Genomic DNA, 18,911 nt, shown 5'->3' with positions numbered 1-18,911 from the left:
TTGTCATAGTTACGCGACACATTTCGTTTTGGAGGTTTTACAGAGTCCGACGTCTCCGTCCACTTTAAACGTTTTTACATTGCATTACAGGAAGGAGCAGGAAAGTATCTCATTGTTAATCAGTTTCGTCTGCACCGATTGTTTCGCAACACGACGTAGTCAGCACACTTTTAACCTCCTTCCGCTTTCTCGGTACAAACATGGGTGTCACACACGCTCTACTCACGCTGTTCGATCCTCACAATCGATATTCTGATCGCTCTCGCTCGTTTTATACATTATCTCAGTATGCATTTAACTTTACCAAGTCAATCCAATCAAAATTAATGCAATAAATGGCAAATGAAGAAACAAAATATTTTTCATATTCAATAGACAAAGATACCTAATTAGTAATTTCCAAAAGGGAAATATTATCAGGTGTATGTTATTATTTTCAATTACGTTATAGAACAAAATAAACACTATGCTATATCACCAGAAATTCATGTACAACTACGAAAAAAGAAAGAAAGCAAGAAAGAAAACAGAAAAAAAGCTCTTCTATAGGTCGCAACTAGCGATTTCTTCACAAACGCTACGTAAAATTGTTAGATCGGAGCAGAAACTGTGTAGAGAAGTAGCTGGAAGGTGTAGCTAATAAAACGTTTCTGATATTCACAGTAGGTTCCATTTGGTGACCGATAAGAACTTACCTTCCGAACAGACCTCGTACTGATCACCAGGAATTCGGAAGGAAGGCGGTTCAAATCTGCGTCCACCCAACCAAATGTAGGTTTTCGGTAATTTTCCAACATCACTTAGGACTGTTGGGATGGTTACTTTCAAAAGACACGGCCGATTTCCTTCCCAATCCTTACCTAATGCCAACTAGCGTTTTCTATAATAGCCTCGTTGTTGACAGAACGTTAAACTATGATATTCCTTCACTCCCTCTTTTATAAACAGTAACATGAAGTAATGTGTCTTTCCTAGCCTGCGCAGTTGGCAGTTATATATGTCACTGAGCCGTTGTGTCTCGTAATCAAAGAAAGATTTGTGGAACATTTGACGCACTTTTCAATAATGCTCGAAATCATACGTAGCAAATGAGGGTCGACTGAGAATTTAAAGTTCAATGTTTAACTTAAAATTTAGAATCTTAAAGAGTACTAGAGGGTACTTACTCTCTATGATCCTGAGCATCGCTCAAAAGCAAACCAAATGCTTCTCTAACCTATTTTAATTCTTACCCTTATACAAATCATCTCACAGAACATTTAAATTTATTTAATCATACGCTTTTTTGAAGTCTACAAAGATGATCACCGTTGTACTGCTCTTGCGGATCTGTAAGACACTCTGGAGACTGAGAATTTGTTCGACGCAGGACCTATGTTCCCTAAAAACTGCTTGACATTCGAAATTTAAATGGTCTGTTTGTACTTACTTTTTAAGTACTTTTGAAACAATTTTGTAACTGTTAGCAATGCAATTTCTCTGTAGTTATTTACACTCAGATGAGAGAAGTCATGGGATAGCGATATGCACATATGCAGATGGCGGTAATATCGCGTATACAAGATATAAAAGGGTATAAAAGGACAGTGCATTGGCAGAGTTGCCATTTCTACTTAGGCGATACGCATGAAAAAGTTTCCGAAAGTGATTATGGCTGCGCGACTGGAATTAACAGACTTTGAATGCGGAATGGCAGTTGGAGTTAGACACATGGGAAATTCCACTTTGGATATCATTAGGGAATTCAGATTAACAGTGTAAAGAGAGTGCCGAGAATACCACAATGCATCGCCTCTCACCACGCACAACGTAGAGGCCGGCGGCCTTCACTTAACGATCGACAGCAACGGCATTTTCTTAGAGTCAGTGCTAACAGACAAACAACACTGCGAGAAATAACCACAGAAATGAATGTGGGACGTACGAGCAACGTATCCATTAGGATAGTGCGGCGTAATTTGGTGTTAACGGGCTATGGCAACAGGCGACCAACGCAAGTGACTTCTCTAACAGCATGACATCGCCTGTAGTGCCTCTCCTGGGATTTTTAGGGTATCAGTTGGATCCTAGACGGCTCGAAAACCGTGGTCTGGTCGGATGAGACCCGATTTCAATTAGTAAGAGTTGATGGTAGGGTTCGAGAGTGGCGCAGGTCCCACGAAGCCATGGATCCAAGTTATCAACAAGGCACTGTGCAAGCTGATAGTGACTCCATAATGGTGTGGGCTGTGTTTATTGGGTCCTCAGGTCCAACTGAACCGATAACTGACTGGGAATGGTTATGTTTAGCAATTTGGAGACCATCTGCAGCCATTCATGGACTTCATTATCTCAAACGAAGATGTGACTTCACCAGCCCACAATTGTTTGCGATTGGTTAGAGGAACATTCTGGAAAATCCGAGCGAATGATTTGGCCACCCAGATCGCCCAACATGAATCCTATCGAACATTTATGGGATATAATCGAGAGGTCAGTTCGTACACAACATACTGCACCGGCAACACTTCCGCAATTATGGATGCCTGTAGAGACAGCAAGGCTCAAAATTTCTGGAGAGACTTTCAGCGACTCATTGAGTCCATGCCACGTAGTGTTGCTGCATTACGCCGGGCAAAGGCCAGACACGATGTTAGGATGTATCCCACGGCTTTCGTCACCTCAGTGTATTATGCATTTTGTCCCTTTTTTGTGTAATGGGTGGATTACTGCACACTGTCTTACTTTTGGGTTTTTTTACTCCAGCCAACTACGAGTATTATTATTGTTATTATTATTATTATTACTATGATTGTACAATGAAGAGAATAATGAAGAGAAAGCAATGATCTCGCCGACCGGAGTGGCCGCGCGGTTAAAGGCGCTTCAGTCTGGAACAGCACAACCGCTACGGTCGCAGGTTCGAATCCTGCCTCGTGCATGGATGTGTGTGATGTCCTTAGGTTAGTTAGGTTTAAGTAGTTCTAAGTTCAAGGGGACTTATGACCACAGCAGTTGAGTCCCATAGTGCTCAGAGCCATTTGAACCATTTGAAAGCAATGATCTCAATTTATGCTGCTACTTGACTTTGATATTTATTTTACTTTTTCAACATGGAAGAAGTAATTTCACAATTTCAGCAACAATGTGACTTTTTGCGAGCAAATAACTAGGCTTTGAAGAGATTAACTTTTTGACATTCCTTTTACCTAGTTAATAGGAGCTGTTCGTGAAATATTTCTGTATTCCGTGAAATCACTAGTAAAGTTTCTCTTAACTATCCTGATTATTTTCAAGCAATTAAACCCTTTTTGTTACAAAACTTGCCTCAAGTTGGTCAATTTGATATCCCATATGTCTAATTTTACATATTTCATTTGGCTATGAAAATTCGGACAAAATGCATTTTGTGGTTTCTGGGAGTCTTGTTTCCGTTGAGCTCTAATATTTGACCAGAAAGAAACAAAGAAGAAGCTGTTATCGTCTTCCAGACCCTTTTTGTTAGAAAACTTGTCTCAAGCTGGTCAATTTGATATCCCATATGTCCAATTTTTGACATTTCGTTTGGCTATGAAAATTCGGGCAAAATGCATTTTTTGGTTTCTAGGGATTCTTGTTTCCGTTGAGCGCTAATATTAGACCAGAAAAAAAACGAAGAAGAAGCTGTTATCGTCTTCCAGCTTCCCTTAAGTAAATGGAAAAACCTCATTGGTTTAATATCGCTGTATTGTAGAAAAATGAACCGAGTATCGTTCAAAGTTCATTTGCATTGGTCCGAAGGAGCTGTTTTGGATTATACATGCTGCGTTCCCCCCAGCGCTAGTAGGTTCGTGACACCTCGCGTCCACGGTAGCGTAGCTGGCCGCCGAGTGCCCTCAGCTCCGAGGCGGCCCTGTGGTGGCGCCCCAGCCCAGAGGAGGTGCCGGGAGGGCTCCGAGCCCCGACCGGCGGCGCTCGTGCGCCGTCGCCCGCGACGTCGGCGTCGTCGGCGGCGGCGGCGGGCGGCGCGCACTGCCCGGCGCGTCTCGGAGTGGGCCGGATCGGTTCGGTCCGGGAGAGGAGAGGAGAGGCGAGGAGCAGCGGCCAGAGCTCGGCACAGATCAGCACGCCCCCGGATGGCGCCCAAAATAACGCGAGCGCTCGCCAGAGTGCCGCTAGGCACCAGTGCTCGCCGCGGCCTCGCCATGAAACCCTACGCCTTCGTCACCATCAACAAGCAGTATGGGTGAGTTGCGCGCACCGCGCACCGCCACCGCGGCAGCTGCACCGGGCCGGGAGGTCGCGCCGATACGTTTTTTGGCCTCGGTGCGGCGGGCCCCCCTGTAATACAAAGCGCTGGCGCCGCTCGCCGCGATCCCCTCCCACGCCGATGAGAGAGCGGCCAGCAGGCACCAGGCCACACGACAGCCGCTAATACCATCGCTTACTGTCGCCTCGCTACCGGGGGACACGTGCTCGTATTACAAAATCCGACGATAAAAACGGCAGCTCTGATTCCACCGCAGTGTGCCTTCGGCGGTGCTGGTTACTCGTGCTCAGAGCAAACCACTACACACTGGATGACTTCTATAACGGCGGTTTTATTTCTTGAATGGTGTTGCGTGTTTGACAATATTTTGATACAAACAAGTCGGCAGTTTAGAGAGCGAGTGATTACGTACTCAAAATTCAAATTTTGTGAGGTGTAATAATATGAGCGTGGAGTACGCTTATGCAGATGCATATGCTCCATTCTCTGCGAAGCAATCATCGAGTATCGAGGTAGAATATGCCTTTCCCTTGATCTCCTGGCTTTCTGTAACATTTCCCAACGTTTTTGGCACAAGCTCCACAGCAAATTCTACCAAGCATATTATTTCGCTTATTTTCTGCATTCTGAAAATTTGTCAAAACTATGCTGGTGCAGAATGAGATTTTCATGCTGCAGTGGAGTGTGCGCTGATATGAAACTTCCTGGCAGATTAAAACTGTGTGCCGGACCGAGGCTCGAACTCGGGACCTTTGCCTTCCGCGGGCAAGTGCTCTACCAACTGAGCTACCCAAGCACGACTCACGCCCCCACATCACAGCTTTACGTCTGCCAGTACCGCGTCCCGAGTTCGAGTCTCGATCCGGCACTCAGTTTTAATCTGCCAGGAAGTTTTATGCTGGTGCAGTTTAAAAGAAAATACTGCATCTTCGTGGAGCAAAACGGGAATCCCCTTCCTTACGAGAGGTTTCCGAAAAGTTTCTGTATGTTTGTTTACAAACTATCTATAATTCAACATACACTACACCCCAAGTTTCGTTACTACACTGCAAACGGAACTACTTATGAACATCCATGAATGTGAACATCTGTCTTTATTACAAGATATAATGGAGAACCTTTCACAGACACACAAAAAGGAATAGTAATGAGACATTAAGATACGTTTCTTCACTTGTGCAGCCCTAGCACCCGTAGCTGCTGTATAAATACTTTATTACCTGTATTCTATGTCTATCAACTTGCTGTAATGAACTGCTTCGTCCTCGTACCCGTTTCATTTTTTATTTAATAAAATCTTCGTCACTGGTTCCAATATCCTGGCAACTTTCACAAAACGCTTATAGCGAAAACAAAGTGCATTTTAGAAGTAGCGTTTATGGTACATGAATGATCATATATTTTATGAGGTTTAAACATTGGTGTTTCAAATAACTGACAGGTACGAACTGCATACAATTTTAAGCAGTTTAGATGACATAGCAGAAGCCTAATAAGGTTTCGTTAGCACTTATCCCTTTTACGAGAATTCTCTCCTATCCATTTCCAAGTTATACGTCGCAATTGAATTTCCTCTACAACCCAGTCGTATATCTGTTATAAATTACTTTATATTCAAGTGTTTTAGTAGCGTTGTATTTCCGTCAAGAATGCTAGCTAGCTTGGATCTAATTTGAGGGCCAACATTTTATTTTAGATAGCGGCTGGTTCGTGTGCCATTCTCTTAAACTTAGACTTAAAATAATTGTGGGTTGACGTATATATACTCATAGCGCATAGTTATAGTTTATGCATAAAATCTTGGACAAATTTAATGCGCGATATGCGATGCGTTCGCTCAAAAACAGTTTTGATTGCAATGATTGGTTACGAGATATGTTCACATTACGTTAGAAGGATCATACGAACATCCTTTCATATGGCCCAACAGAGAAGAACAGAATAAATTATATGATTTGGTAGATTTTGACACGAGGGAATCACGTGGCACACACCAAAGCTGAAACTGAATTGTTATCCAGGGAATCACTGACAGAGATTAATATAATGTGGAGTGTTAGTTTTCTTAATAATGATTCCTCCAGTCAAAACTTACGTAAGGAGAATCGTAAGCAATTATGGGTTTTGAAGGTACTTTTCGTAGTTTCGAACATTTTATGTTGAAGAACGTTTACGACCTTTTACAAATTTAAAAATGTGATTTACAATGGACAAAACCTTTATTGGGCATAGTTACATTTTTGTAAGCGAAATGCTGCTCTTATCAAGTTCTGTAATCGATTACATTCTTTTCAATTCAGTTAAAGTACTCAAAAAAATTGTTATTGCTTGATTTGCTTATGAGCTTCTCCAAACCCTCTTGTTAGTCTTCTTATTTACCGTAATGAACTTTCGAATTTAGATGTTGAATATGTCGTCAGCGTGGGTCATTATGTTCATCTGAGTTAAATACATTTATACATGTTTTACATGTGTTGTACATAAATATATAAAAAACTGAAAACAACCCACATATAAGTCCATCCCTGGCATAGACCTGTGATCTATCGAAGTAATTCTTTCAATATTTTGCGACGCGTCTGAACAAATAAAAGCCTCCTTCCCCTGGCCCTTTCCCTTTCCGTCTTTACTGTTTCTAATTTCTGCCTATGGAACCTCAGATGCCAAAAAAATACTATAAGATTTTCATTGGACTTGAGAGGGTGAAGGCTGTAATGATTTTCTCTGGAGAATAAGACATGATACATTCGCTATTTTACCATCATACATCTTTTCGGATGAAAACACACATGGATCAAACAATTCAGCGTACAGTAGCTCAAGTATAAACTGCCTTGTTTTCTTTGCTGCTCGACGTGATTGCAGCAGAGTATTGGGTTGGTACTTCTTGCTGAGTGTGATTCTGAAATTTGAATGGGAATAGTGAGGGGGGGGGGGGGTGGATGGGAGGGGCGAGGGGAGAGGGGAGTGGAGGAGGGCAGCGTATGATGTAAACGTCTGCGAACAGAAATACACTTTGTTTTAGTCAGTCAAGAGAGACAACTGTTATGCTGTAAAGTTAAGGTTATTTTGCGCGCACAAGTAGTGAGGCTTTATGTAGTACTGTGTAGAAATGTCTGCCGATGGACTTGTGAGGCGTGAACTGTGTTAGGACTATGCGAGTTCCATACGGTTCTATATAGTTGCACTTAGTGATTATAGACGTTTCAGTGTCATTCAAAACATATGTGACGTTTCGGCTTTTTTTCACTGCTCAGCGCAGACTCATTTTATAAAATGCCGTCAATGAGGCTATGAATAAGTTTATACAAACATGCAGCAAGCTTCATAAATTGCAGCTATCCATTCTCGAGCAGTACGGTAATTTTGCATGCCTTCCCTTACTATAAAGCGAGTGGAAGACGAAACGCTTCCGTTTCACTCTGCAGTGGTTTCAGCAGCCTGTACACGATAATTCATATACACGAAGGTTTCATACATACTCACTATATTATTGCAGTGTTTAGAGAAACGCTATTAAGTCTATACCTGCTTCATTGCACTTTTACCAGCTTTGTTCCGTATCGTGACAATGAGCATGCACATGGTGCCATTCCAAATCTTGAATTGGTTACGACAGTGAGACATTTAGCTGTTCTCTGTCTCATTTGGCAGTAGTAAACCTGTTTTATGATACTTCCATTCACATTGCATATAACTTTCAAAATATATCCATGTTGCTCCTTCTGAGACAGCATAGATTATCTACACTGCAGTAGACTATACTTATTCCACTGGCCAATGATCTGGGAATGTTTCCTGTCTGCATTATATGACGTCAGTCCCTATTCAACTGTTCTGTTCTCATCTCCTGACAAACGGTATAACAATGAACTGGGTAACAAAGCGCTCATCGTAATATTACACTGAAATAAAATGGTCATATTGCGTTGGTGGCCGGGAAAGTTTGCCTGCTGAGTTGCAAGTCTTTTCAGTTGACGCCAAACTGGGCGACTTGTGTGTCAATGGTGTTCAAATAATAATGAAGGCAATACAACACCCACTGCGAGCGGAAAAAAAATCTCCGATTTGGCCGAGAATCGAACCTGGGTCCGCTGTATGACAGTCATACACGCTGACACTTCTTTTTTTCCTTAATTTCATTTTGTTCGTAGTTGATCGTTGTATTTGTTCGGGCGGACATCCTGTGACACTTGTTGAAGTTCATCGTTGATACATTAACTCAGTTTTTTTTTTTTTTTTTTATTACAGAGAGCAGCTAACCCTCTGACCGAAGACGCTGAACTACCGTGCGGGCAACACTCAGCTAAGAGGGCAGGCGATATTACAATCATCGTCATGAACAGAGCTGCGCCTAGAAAGACAAGGCCAATTGCAGTTATTGTTGGCAGGCGAATAGATGGTACTACACATGTGGGATTTATTACACTTTCAACGACTTTGAACGACCAATGTTTATTGCGCTACATGGTCACAAAATATACATGTTATAATGTCAGACCCCTATAATTGTGGATACAAGTGTACAGATATATCGGCAGGGAGCTGTACAGGCCTCGGATACAGTCCTGTCGTAATCCATCTCATACCGCGTGCACCTGAGCGCGCAGTTACAACAGACAGGTGGGTAGAGTTGGGGTCCTTATGGGACGCTCCATGGCACCCCACACATTCTCTGTCGGGGGAGATCGGGAGATGCGGCTGGCCGTGGCAGGGTATCCACATCTGCTAGGCGTGCACGGAATGGGACAGCAGTACGAGAAAAAGCGCTGTCCTGCTTATGGGCGTTCACGAACGGCAGAGCCACTGGTTGCACCGTACGGTTGTGACAGAGTCCGTTAGGAATACTAACGGTGAACGACACCATAGGATGTCGTTCCCTACACCGTCATGCAAGGCTGACGGAACGTTTGGTGGGACCACAAACCGCTCTTCGTGGAGGTCTCTACTGTGTCTTCAGACACGGACGCGGTAGCAGTCGCCTCCATGGCAGAAGCAGGACTCGTCACTAAAGCTGACCCGCTGCCAGCCTGCAGCGCCCCTTGTCCGTCGCTGCCGACACCAGGCGACTCGGGAGCGATGCTGCTGGGGTGTGAGTGTCAGGCGTAGTAACGATCGGTTTCCAGTAAGTCTGGCTTCATGCAACGGTCTGCCAATGGTACTAGCACTTTACGGGATGTAGCATAGAAGGCAGGGCGACGCGCTCAATGGGCCCTATCGTTGCCGCTAGATCTGTTCGCGCGTCGCTGACAATCTACCGGTCCTCCCACCTTGCGATGCATATCGGACGCTCGGATTCTACATGTTGTGCACGCTTGCCTGCCCGTATTCATTGCCGCGCAGAGCGGGCAATAATGGTGTCCGTACCACCGGATGGCGCTCCCACAGCCCAACGATGCGGCCCCTCTCGGATTCGTGTAGCTGGGCAACTCGTTGTAATTTTCGCTTGGGTACATTGCACGTTCAGGTGATGCTCTAGTGACGATACGCTCTATCGTACAGGCCGCTTGGGATCTCTCTCTTATATCAACCGCTGCACACGTTATTATGCCCCTACCTACACTCCCTTTCGCAGTGGATCGGTGGATCTGAAATACTGATTAGGAAACAGCAGTGGTTTCAGTGAGTTGTTAAAGCAATTTTTTAAATATAGTGAGAGAGGTAGAGATTTCATGATAATTTTATTTGAAAGTGGCAGTTGTTAGATTATGATGTTATGTTGTGGCCATGGAGCGCAATAAACATTGGTCCTTCAAAGTTGAAAGTGTAATAAATTCCAAATCTTCCGCCTATTTTAATGACTTCTCCAATCAGCACATTTCACGTCCCCCAACTTACTGCACACTTCAGTTGTACACAGGATGGCTGCTTGCCTCAACGCAGACACATTTTAAGACGCAAATTTATGATCTGCGCTATTTTTCAGTCCTATAGAGACATCAGAAAACTCGATAACACTCTAGCTATGTCCTCCGATTCCAAAGTTAGCGGATGATCTTTCTCGGATACAACAATTTGCTAGAGGAGTACACAATACCCAATAAAAAAGTCTGTTCTGTACACATTAACAAATAATTTACCAACAAATGTTCAAAATGGTTCAAATGGCTCTGAGCACTATGGGACTTAACTTCTAAGGTCATCAGTCCCCTAGAACTTAGAACTACGTAAACCTAACTAACCTAAGGACATCACACACATCCATGCCCGAGGCAGGATTCGAACCTGCGACCGTAGCGTTCGCGCGGTTCCAGACTGTAGCGCCTTTAACCGCTTGGCCACCACGGCCGGCACTAACAAATGTACTGGAAACGGTAGGCAGTAGTGAATTTTGTAACTGCTTCTTCAAGTACGGATATCCACATTGGACAAAAGTCAGTAGCCCACAGATTTGTTACGTGAGGTATTTGAATTTTTAAATAGTTGACATTTTTTCCTTCTTGTACATTCGAAACATTGTCAGTATCCACTTACTGTTATTAAGCTACACGTCCTTTCCCCGCAACATTTAGTCTCTTATTTGCCTTCCCAGCCCTCCCCTTTCTCTCCATCATAACATACACATTAAAAAATTCACTTTTTGCCCAATGACTGAGCACAAAAATTTACTCTGATTTTACACTCTAACCATACACATATTTGTTTGTGACAACAGGTTTTTTTCAGAGAAACAATAGTGTCCATTAGTTCACGACAATAAATAAAGCTCAAACGTTAAATTCTCTTCTTTAGTGCTTCAAATCGTACTTCCAATGTCAACAAAGAAGTCTTTTAACTGAATAGTCTGCTTCAAACTAACGTATTACCCATTTGCTGTCCTTCTACCAGCTATCCAAGCGATCACCTTGAGAACGTTTTATCCCCAGCTTGTTACCATTTGAACTGGATAATACATGATACTTAGGAGTATAGTAAGGCAAATGATATTCAGTTAGGAAGTTGAAGCGTACTATGCAAGTCCTTTTTCCGCAGTTAGTATTAACATGAGTCACTAGTTCACTTCTGGAAGAACAGCATATCACTACTGACTTCCTTCACAACACACATGAAGTTATTCTCCTCCTTGCTCTAATTCTGCCTGGAGTGCAATGCTCTTTCAGCGTTACTCACGTCTACAATGTACTCTCTCTAATGTACTACTGAGACGGTATACTAATTGCAGTGAGACGTTGCTGCCGTATCATGCGTTTCCACAATTTCCACAATAAACAAAGATCAGCTTCGTAGAAGCGGTTCTATGAACAACTTCTGTCTTAAAAAAGGCAAGTAAGAAGCGATTCAACACCAGACTAATAGTTTTCACGTGAGAATGGAATAGTCCGAACTTAAACCCTGATGATAGTCATTCCATTAACTACAAAGGAAATAATGTTGCAATATTCATATGCCGCCACCAGGACAGGCGTGACATGCCGGACGGTACCAACAGCTACTTGTGCTACTGACAACGCCGGCGCGGGGGTGGATTTTCTTTCTCCATATTTTTTTCGATTACAAAAGGACAAAAATTCCCACACGACAAAGCAGAAATGCTTAGAGCGACTAGCTGAGTAGAAGAACGAGGAAATTTTCGATACTAAAACTAAACCTGACAATACAGATGTTTCTGCCTATTGTACCATGCTATTATTTATTACACTTTCAACTTTGGACAGTTTGTTTATTGCGCTTCATGGTCACAAAATGTACGTGTAATAATGTCGGACCCCCATAATTGTGAATACAAGCGTCCAGACACCGTGGCATGGAGTTACTAATTAATTCCACAACTATGGGACCTGTACAAGTCTTGAGTGCGAGTTAGCGGTACTAACTGCTGTTACTCATCGATCGTGGTCCTGTTGTTACACTAACTAGGAGCACGCTGTTGTTTTCACAGAATTATATGTATTGTACGGATCACTGGATAGAAAAGAATTAGAACGACGCGGAGCTGTGTCATTTGAAAGACCTCTGAGGCTGCAAGATAAGAGCCATGGCGAAAAAAACTAGTGACCACAAGAATGGCAGATAGAAAGTTAGGATTTTCTGATAGTGAGAATGAACAACATAGTACTAATTTAAGACTGTGGAAGCCGCAGACGTTTGATTTCAAGTGACCGCCTTTTAAAAATAAAAACAAGGGGACACATGAACGAGATGCGAGAGTTGTTAAATCGGCCACCCATCCGCAGAGCTTTTCATCTGCTATTATTTGTTTTTACTTTAGTGTCAAAAATTTAGCATCAAGGAGAAAAACAGAGGTATATTTCCTAAAAAGGATGCCGGAACGCTGTGGCACTAGATAAGGCTTAATCACAAAATCCAAATTCTCCTTGGCAGTCGACAGTGTCCGTAAAATGTACTTACAAAATTTATGAAACAGAGAGCCGCATTAAAGACAAGAGAGAGAGAGAACAGTGACAAAACAAGAGCATGTCTTTACAGTTAATATAGAACATCGTGAATTACGCCTTGTTTCTGTACATGCTTGGTAATGACTTGGCGTGCGTTTCAAGGTAGAAAATAAATACCGTTCACTGACTTTTTGTTTGTATACAAACAGCTGTATTTCTATCTTATTTTAATTGCAATAGATTTGGAAGCCAGAAAGATTCATATTCAGGTACATAATGTGGGAATCAATGTACAGCACATTCGATGTATAGTATATATCATATGAAAATGAGACAGCTCATCGATTCCACATTTCTTCCATCTAAAAGTATGAAAACATTGAAACTGATAAGACAATTGAGCTGCGATGTTTTCAGACTTCATCACTACCTCAACTATAAAATTATTAGTAGCTTATTTTGTATCGGTATATTAAATAGGTCTTTTGACAGTTGTTCTCATTCCAGACACACAGCTGCACAGAGATAAGTAAGAGCCTTTGCTGCGGCAGCCGGTTTATAATTTCCCTCCTACACAAGCTCTAAAATTTACATCCACAGACGATTCTAACAGCCCATGCGGTAGATATGTTCGCGTTCGACGAATCATCATAGTAGCATTATATGGAAGTTCTTTATGAAAGCATGTCTACACTAAAGATACAAATGAAAAAATAGACACATATTTACAGTACATCTGAGTGTTAGGAGTATTCTTCATACGGCTAACGAAAAAAATTCCTGTAGTAGAGCTGCACTATTTTTAGATTGAAGTCAGTTGATAGGCATACCTGCTTAAAGGAAGTCCCTCTAACTAAGGGCTCACCTTCAGAGAACGTCATGTTTCCAAGTAGAGAAGGAATTAGCGTATTCATCAAAGTATAAGAGGTATTAGAGACAAAGTTAGCGAACTGCTTATAGATGTTGACTGAAACTGTTGGTATATCAGAGCACCACTTAAATAATTAGACAATTGAGAGGCTTCCTTTACCAGGATACAGATTAGCTGGCTGTGTTTCAAGGAGTTCCTTGTGGGGTGGGGGAGTGGCTATCTACGTAAGAAACAGTATTCCATTCGAGTCCATAGACGTATCACGGCACTGCACTGAACAGAAATTTGAATGTTGTGCTGGGGTAGTTAAATTTAGTGAAACTAAATTTCTAATTGTTGTTTATAGATCCCCTAACTCTGACTTCAAAGGAGCATTTCTGCTCAAGCTAAAGAGGGTTCTTGATTCACTTTGTAAGAAGTACCAGTAATTAGCTATATGTGGTGACTGCAATATAAATTTTGTGTATGATGGTGCAAGAAAAAACAAGTTGGTAGATCTCATAAATTCGTATGATCTCATGCAGACTGTGTTTTTTCCAACATGGGTGCAGGGGCGCAGTAGAACAGTCATAGACAATATTTTTATTCATTCTTCATTACTAGATGGGCATTCTGTTAGTAAAAGGGTTAATGGCCTTTCAGACCATGATGCAGAAATTTTAACATTAAAAGGCTATAATACTCGAACAAATGTCACATTTAATTACAAGCTATGTAGGAAAGTTAATCCAACAGCAATAGAGAGTTTTTTAAACCTTGTTGAGGAACATGAGTCGCAGGATGTTTATAGTGATAATAACATAGATAAATATAATGTTTTCCTTAACACACTTCTCATGCTCTTTGAGAGTTGCTTTCCATTAGAACGTTCTAAACGAGGTACTAGCATTAATAGGCAGCCCGGGTGGGCTCACTAGTGGGATAAGGATATCATGTAGCACAAAGCAGGAATTATATCAAAACGTTAGAAGGAGTCACAATCAAGCTACAGTAGCCCATTACAAACAGTATTGTAAGGTGCTTAAAAATGTTATTAGGAAGTCAAAGAGTATGTGGTATGCAAATAGAATAGCTAATTCACAGGATAAAATTAAAACCATATTGTCAGTTGTGAAGGAAGTGTCTGGTCGGCAGCACAAGGTCGACAATATGAAGTCAGTTCGCACTAAAAATATTTCTGTTACTGATAAATCAGATATATGTACAGTGTTTAACAATAATTTTCTGAGGATTGCTGGTGAATTAAATAAAAAATTAGTTTCTACAGGGAATCATATAGCTTTCTTGGCAAATGCCTTTCCAAGATTGATGTCTGAAATATTCCTCTGTGATACAGATAAGAGGGAGATTGAGTCAATAATTAAATCACTGAAGACTAAGGACTCTCATAGTTATGATGGAGTGTCTAGCAGAATAATGAAGTACTGTGCTGCACATGTTAGCCCTGTATTTAACCATATTTGTAATTCCTCAATTAGGAACGGTCAATTTCCTGAACGATTAAAGTACTCAGTAGTAAAGTCGCTTTATAAAAAGGGAGAAAGGGATATTGTAGACAATTTTAGACCTAATTCTATGCCATCAGTGTTTGCAAAAGTTATTGAAAAGGCTGTGTGTGTAAGGATAATTGATCATTTTATATCACACGATTTGATATTAAATGTACAGTTCGGCTTTAGAAGTCGTTTAACAACAGAAAATGATATTTTCTCTTTTCTCTGTGAGGTATTGGATGGGTTAAATAAAAGGTTTCGAACGATAGCCATATTTTTTTTTATTTAACTAAGGCGTTAGATTGTATCAATCACAAAATATTGCTCCGGAAGTTGGACCATTACGGAATATGGGGAGTAGTTCACAATTGGGTCACCTCTTATTTTAGCAACAGATATCAAAAGGTCATTATTTACAGTGTTGAGAATGGCTGTGACGGGGGGTCTGAGTGGGGTAAGGTCAAGTGGAGGGTGACCCAAGGATCAGTGTTGGGGCCACTATATGCCCTGTAGTATTATGGGTAACTCTAACATATTTCTGTTTCACGATGACGCTAGCTTGGAAGTAAAGGATTTTGTGTGCAATATTGGCTCGGTTTCAAATACTGCAGTTCGCGACCTAAGTTCATGGCTTGTAGAAAATAAACTAACGCTAAATCACAATAATACTCAGTTTTTACAGTTTCTAACACACAATTCAACAAAACCTGACGTTTTAATTTCACAGCATGGGCATATGATTAGTAAAACTGAACAGTTCAAATTTCTAGGTGTTCAGATAGATAGTAAGCTGTCGTGGAAAGCCCACGTTCAGGGTCTTGTTCAAAGACTTAATGTCGCCAGTTTTACTATTCGAGCCGTACCTGAAGTGAGTGATCGTTCGACATGAAAATTAGTCTACTTTGGTTATTTTCAGTTGCTTATGTCGTATGGTATTATACTTTGTGGTAACTCTTCCCATTTTAAAAGGATATTTTTGGCTCAGAAACGGGTGGTTCAGGCAATAAGTGGTGTAAGTTCACGAACCTCTTGTCGACCCCTGTTCGCGAGTCTGGATATTTCCACATCGGCCTCGCAGTATATTATTCCTTAGTGTCATTTCTTGTTAACAGTATTACCTTATTCCCAAGAATAAACAGCTTTCACTCGGTTAATACTCGGCAGAAATCAAACCTGCATTTGGTTCGGACTTTCTTAACTATTGTGCAGAAAGCAGCATCCATTTTCAATAAGCTACTACTTGAATTCAAAAATCTTAGCAGTAATTCACGTGCTTTCAAAACGAAACTGAAGTTTCCTCGTGGGTCACTCCTTCTATTCTGTCGATGAATTCCTTGAAAAATTAAGCTGATTCTTGTTGTATTGTTGATTGCGTTTAATTAAACTTAGGGACTGACTTTTTTCGGTTTTATAAACATTTTATTTTTATCTGTTTTGACTTTTATGTTTTAATTTCATGTACTGACATGCTCCATGACCTTTGAGATTTGTTCCTCAATTTGGTCCTACGGAACTTTACACGTGAATAAATAAAAATAAAATACGGGAAGCTCCGTACGTCCATCGTGATTAATGTCCATATCAGGACCCCGCCATCGTCGAAATAAGCTCTTGCCACGAAGTTCATCTCCTTGTACAGGCAACGATCATCTCTCCAGACAAATGTGCAGTGAAATTTATACACTAAAGTGAAGTAGAATTCATCTGCAGCATCCGTCTCCCTACATTCACTCATGAACCGATCTCTAAGTTGCTGCATTACAAGGGACATTTCATAAATAATGCACATTAATATTTTTTGTTTACACGCTTTTTTTTTACTTTTTTGTTTGTTTTTCAGTATCACTTTACAGTCCTTTAATATAGTTTCCCTGCTTCTCTAAGACTTAATCCCAACGTGTCGGAAGCTCCATTATGACACCCAGGACACCACTTTTGTTCATCTGTCGAATGCCTCAGTTAACGGTGGTAGAAATCTCTTCCAGAGAAAGATAACGACGGCCAAGCATAGGATTTTTCCAATCACGGGAACAAGTTGAAATCTGGTGGACGCATGTTCGGGTTGTATGGAGGATGCGGCAGCACTTCTGTATTCGCGCAGTTTTTGGGCTACAACATTGCCGATATGCGGGAAAGCATTTTTGTGAAGAAAGAGCCTCGAGTACCTGAGGTCGGGTTTTGTACATTTTTCTTCGTAGGATTTGCGTGAAGTTAGAATAATACACTGCTGTAACACTTGTCCCACATGTGACTATCTGTCATGATGATTCCTTGGTGATCAAAAGCAAAAATCATCATTTACTTGAGCTTTGATTCATTGTATCGAAATTTTTTGGTGTGGCGTATCCGAAGCTCTCCATACATTGGACTCTGATTCCAGCTCCGGTTCAAAGTCTCGAATCCTCGTTTTATCAACAGCAACAATGCGACACAAGAGACCTTGACCTTCATGGTCAAATCGTTGTTTGAGCAAGGTTTCAATGACCAAGACTTTCTGCTTCCCTTCGGCAGCCAAACAGTATGGGACCCAACTCGTAGAAATTTTTCTCCTCTTCAAATCATTTGTCAAAATACGAAATACTCATGTTGGGGGAATTCCCGTGGCTTCAGAGAGTTGTCCATAAATCACACTCCGATCTTGTTCAGGAGCATCTACCACAAGTTTCACCCTTTGTTCATCTATTGAACTTTTTGGCCTTACGGGTCTTGGATTATCGTCTATGCTCACACGGCCACAACGGAAACGATTAATTCCACGTGAAACTGTACAAAGATCCACTGTAAACTCATGACAAACTTCACTTAATTCAATTTGGATTGCTGTCAGGTTTTTGCCACGTAAAGTTTCGATCTTGATGTACGACCTCTGGTCTTCAGCAATCTCAGTACCTGAGAATCCCTGCAGGAACTATTTCTATCTCTCCCCAATTCTATGTTAGAGTATACAGTAAAAAAACAAAGACACGAGCTTCTTCGTCAAGCTCCCAATAACATCTGACGTAATTTTCACTCTTGTTTCACCAAACAATCCACAGTAATACCAACGTGAGCATTATTTACGAAATGTCCCTCGTGCCATTGAACGTACTCGTGTTTATACTGGTGTCAGGAGAATACCCTGTGCAGAACACCTGTGCACAGAGCATCTGCTTCTAGCCTCTGGTAGACAATCTGTTAGAATACGTTAATTGCAGAGGTGACGTTAAGTACTGCAGATAATTGTCTTGCAGACTTTGTTGGTTTCCGTCATGAAATTAAGGGCAGGCACTATTGTGGAGGTACTTGCCCGCGACGAACGTTTGCTGTGAGTGAAAACTGCCGCCAGAGCCTTAAAATGAAACGCCGAGGGACACGCAATGCTCCTGAGACTACGTGTGCATTGGATCTGTTCCAAAGCGTGCGAGGAGTTTACTCCGCCCAACACAGTCCCCATGGCGTCTTTGCGGCATTATGTTGTAAACTTCAGCATGAGACAACACTTTGCCGACAACAATAGTGCAAACAGGGTTGCGACATCATACATATGATGCACTTATTTGTCGTTGAATAGCTTACTTATTGGAAGCAGGAAGTAGTTTCTTACAATGCGGATAACGTAATTTCGCTTTCTGACAACATCTTTATGCTCATTCAGTTTACAGTGGTCGCTCCCATTTCCGTTTTCATTTTCTTCTTTTCTCCGATTGTCCTCAACTTTTGGAACTAGTGTATTTATCTCGGAGATACCTTAAACATTCATAAATGTGACGAATATAATAATCCTAAAAACATGGAATGCTTGTCGAAGGCAATGGAGGCTTTTCCAACTGATAAGAAATTGATGTTCTTCTTATAGGATTATCAAACAGTGAAGGCAGTGGTGATGATAGCAAAGATATGAGCAACATGAATGACATCATTAATCTACACAGACGGAAACGGAAGGAAACGATTAGAGGAAGCGTTTGTGGGAAAGCTATCACATAGCGAGGAGATGAAGCTTA

The 18,911-nt window shown here is 41.5% G+C and overlaps 1 protein-coding gene and 1 non-coding gene across 2 annotated transcripts in view; one reads left to right on the top strand and one right to left on the bottom strand.

Moving 5' to 3' along the window:
* The first annotated feature begins 3,979 nt into the window (after positions 1–3,979).
* LOC124595178 (aquaporin-11) overlaps positions 3,980–18,911 on the top strand; it is a 244,824-nt gene continuing 229,892 nt past the window's right edge. The window contains exon 1 of the mRNA XM_047133791.1: positions 3,980–4,204. Coding sequence (XP_046989747.1) covers positions 4,095–4,204 — 110 coding nt within the window. The 5' untranslated portion in view covers positions 3,980–4,094. The remainder of the gene's footprint in view (positions 4,205–18,911) is intronic.
* On the bottom strand, positions 4,951–5,025 carry Trnap-cgg. The gene has a single exon. It is a non-coding gene; the product is annotated as a tRNA-Pro (tRNA).

Source organism: Schistocerca americana, chromosome 2 (assembly GCF_021461395.2).
Source record: "Schistocerca americana isolate TAMUIC-IGC-003095 chromosome 2, iqSchAmer2.1, whole genome shotgun sequence".
Classification (NCBI taxonomy): Eukaryota; Metazoa; Arthropoda; class Insecta; order Orthoptera; family Acrididae; genus Schistocerca; species Schistocerca americana.
This window is presented reverse-complemented; position numbering and strand designations above follow the sequence as displayed.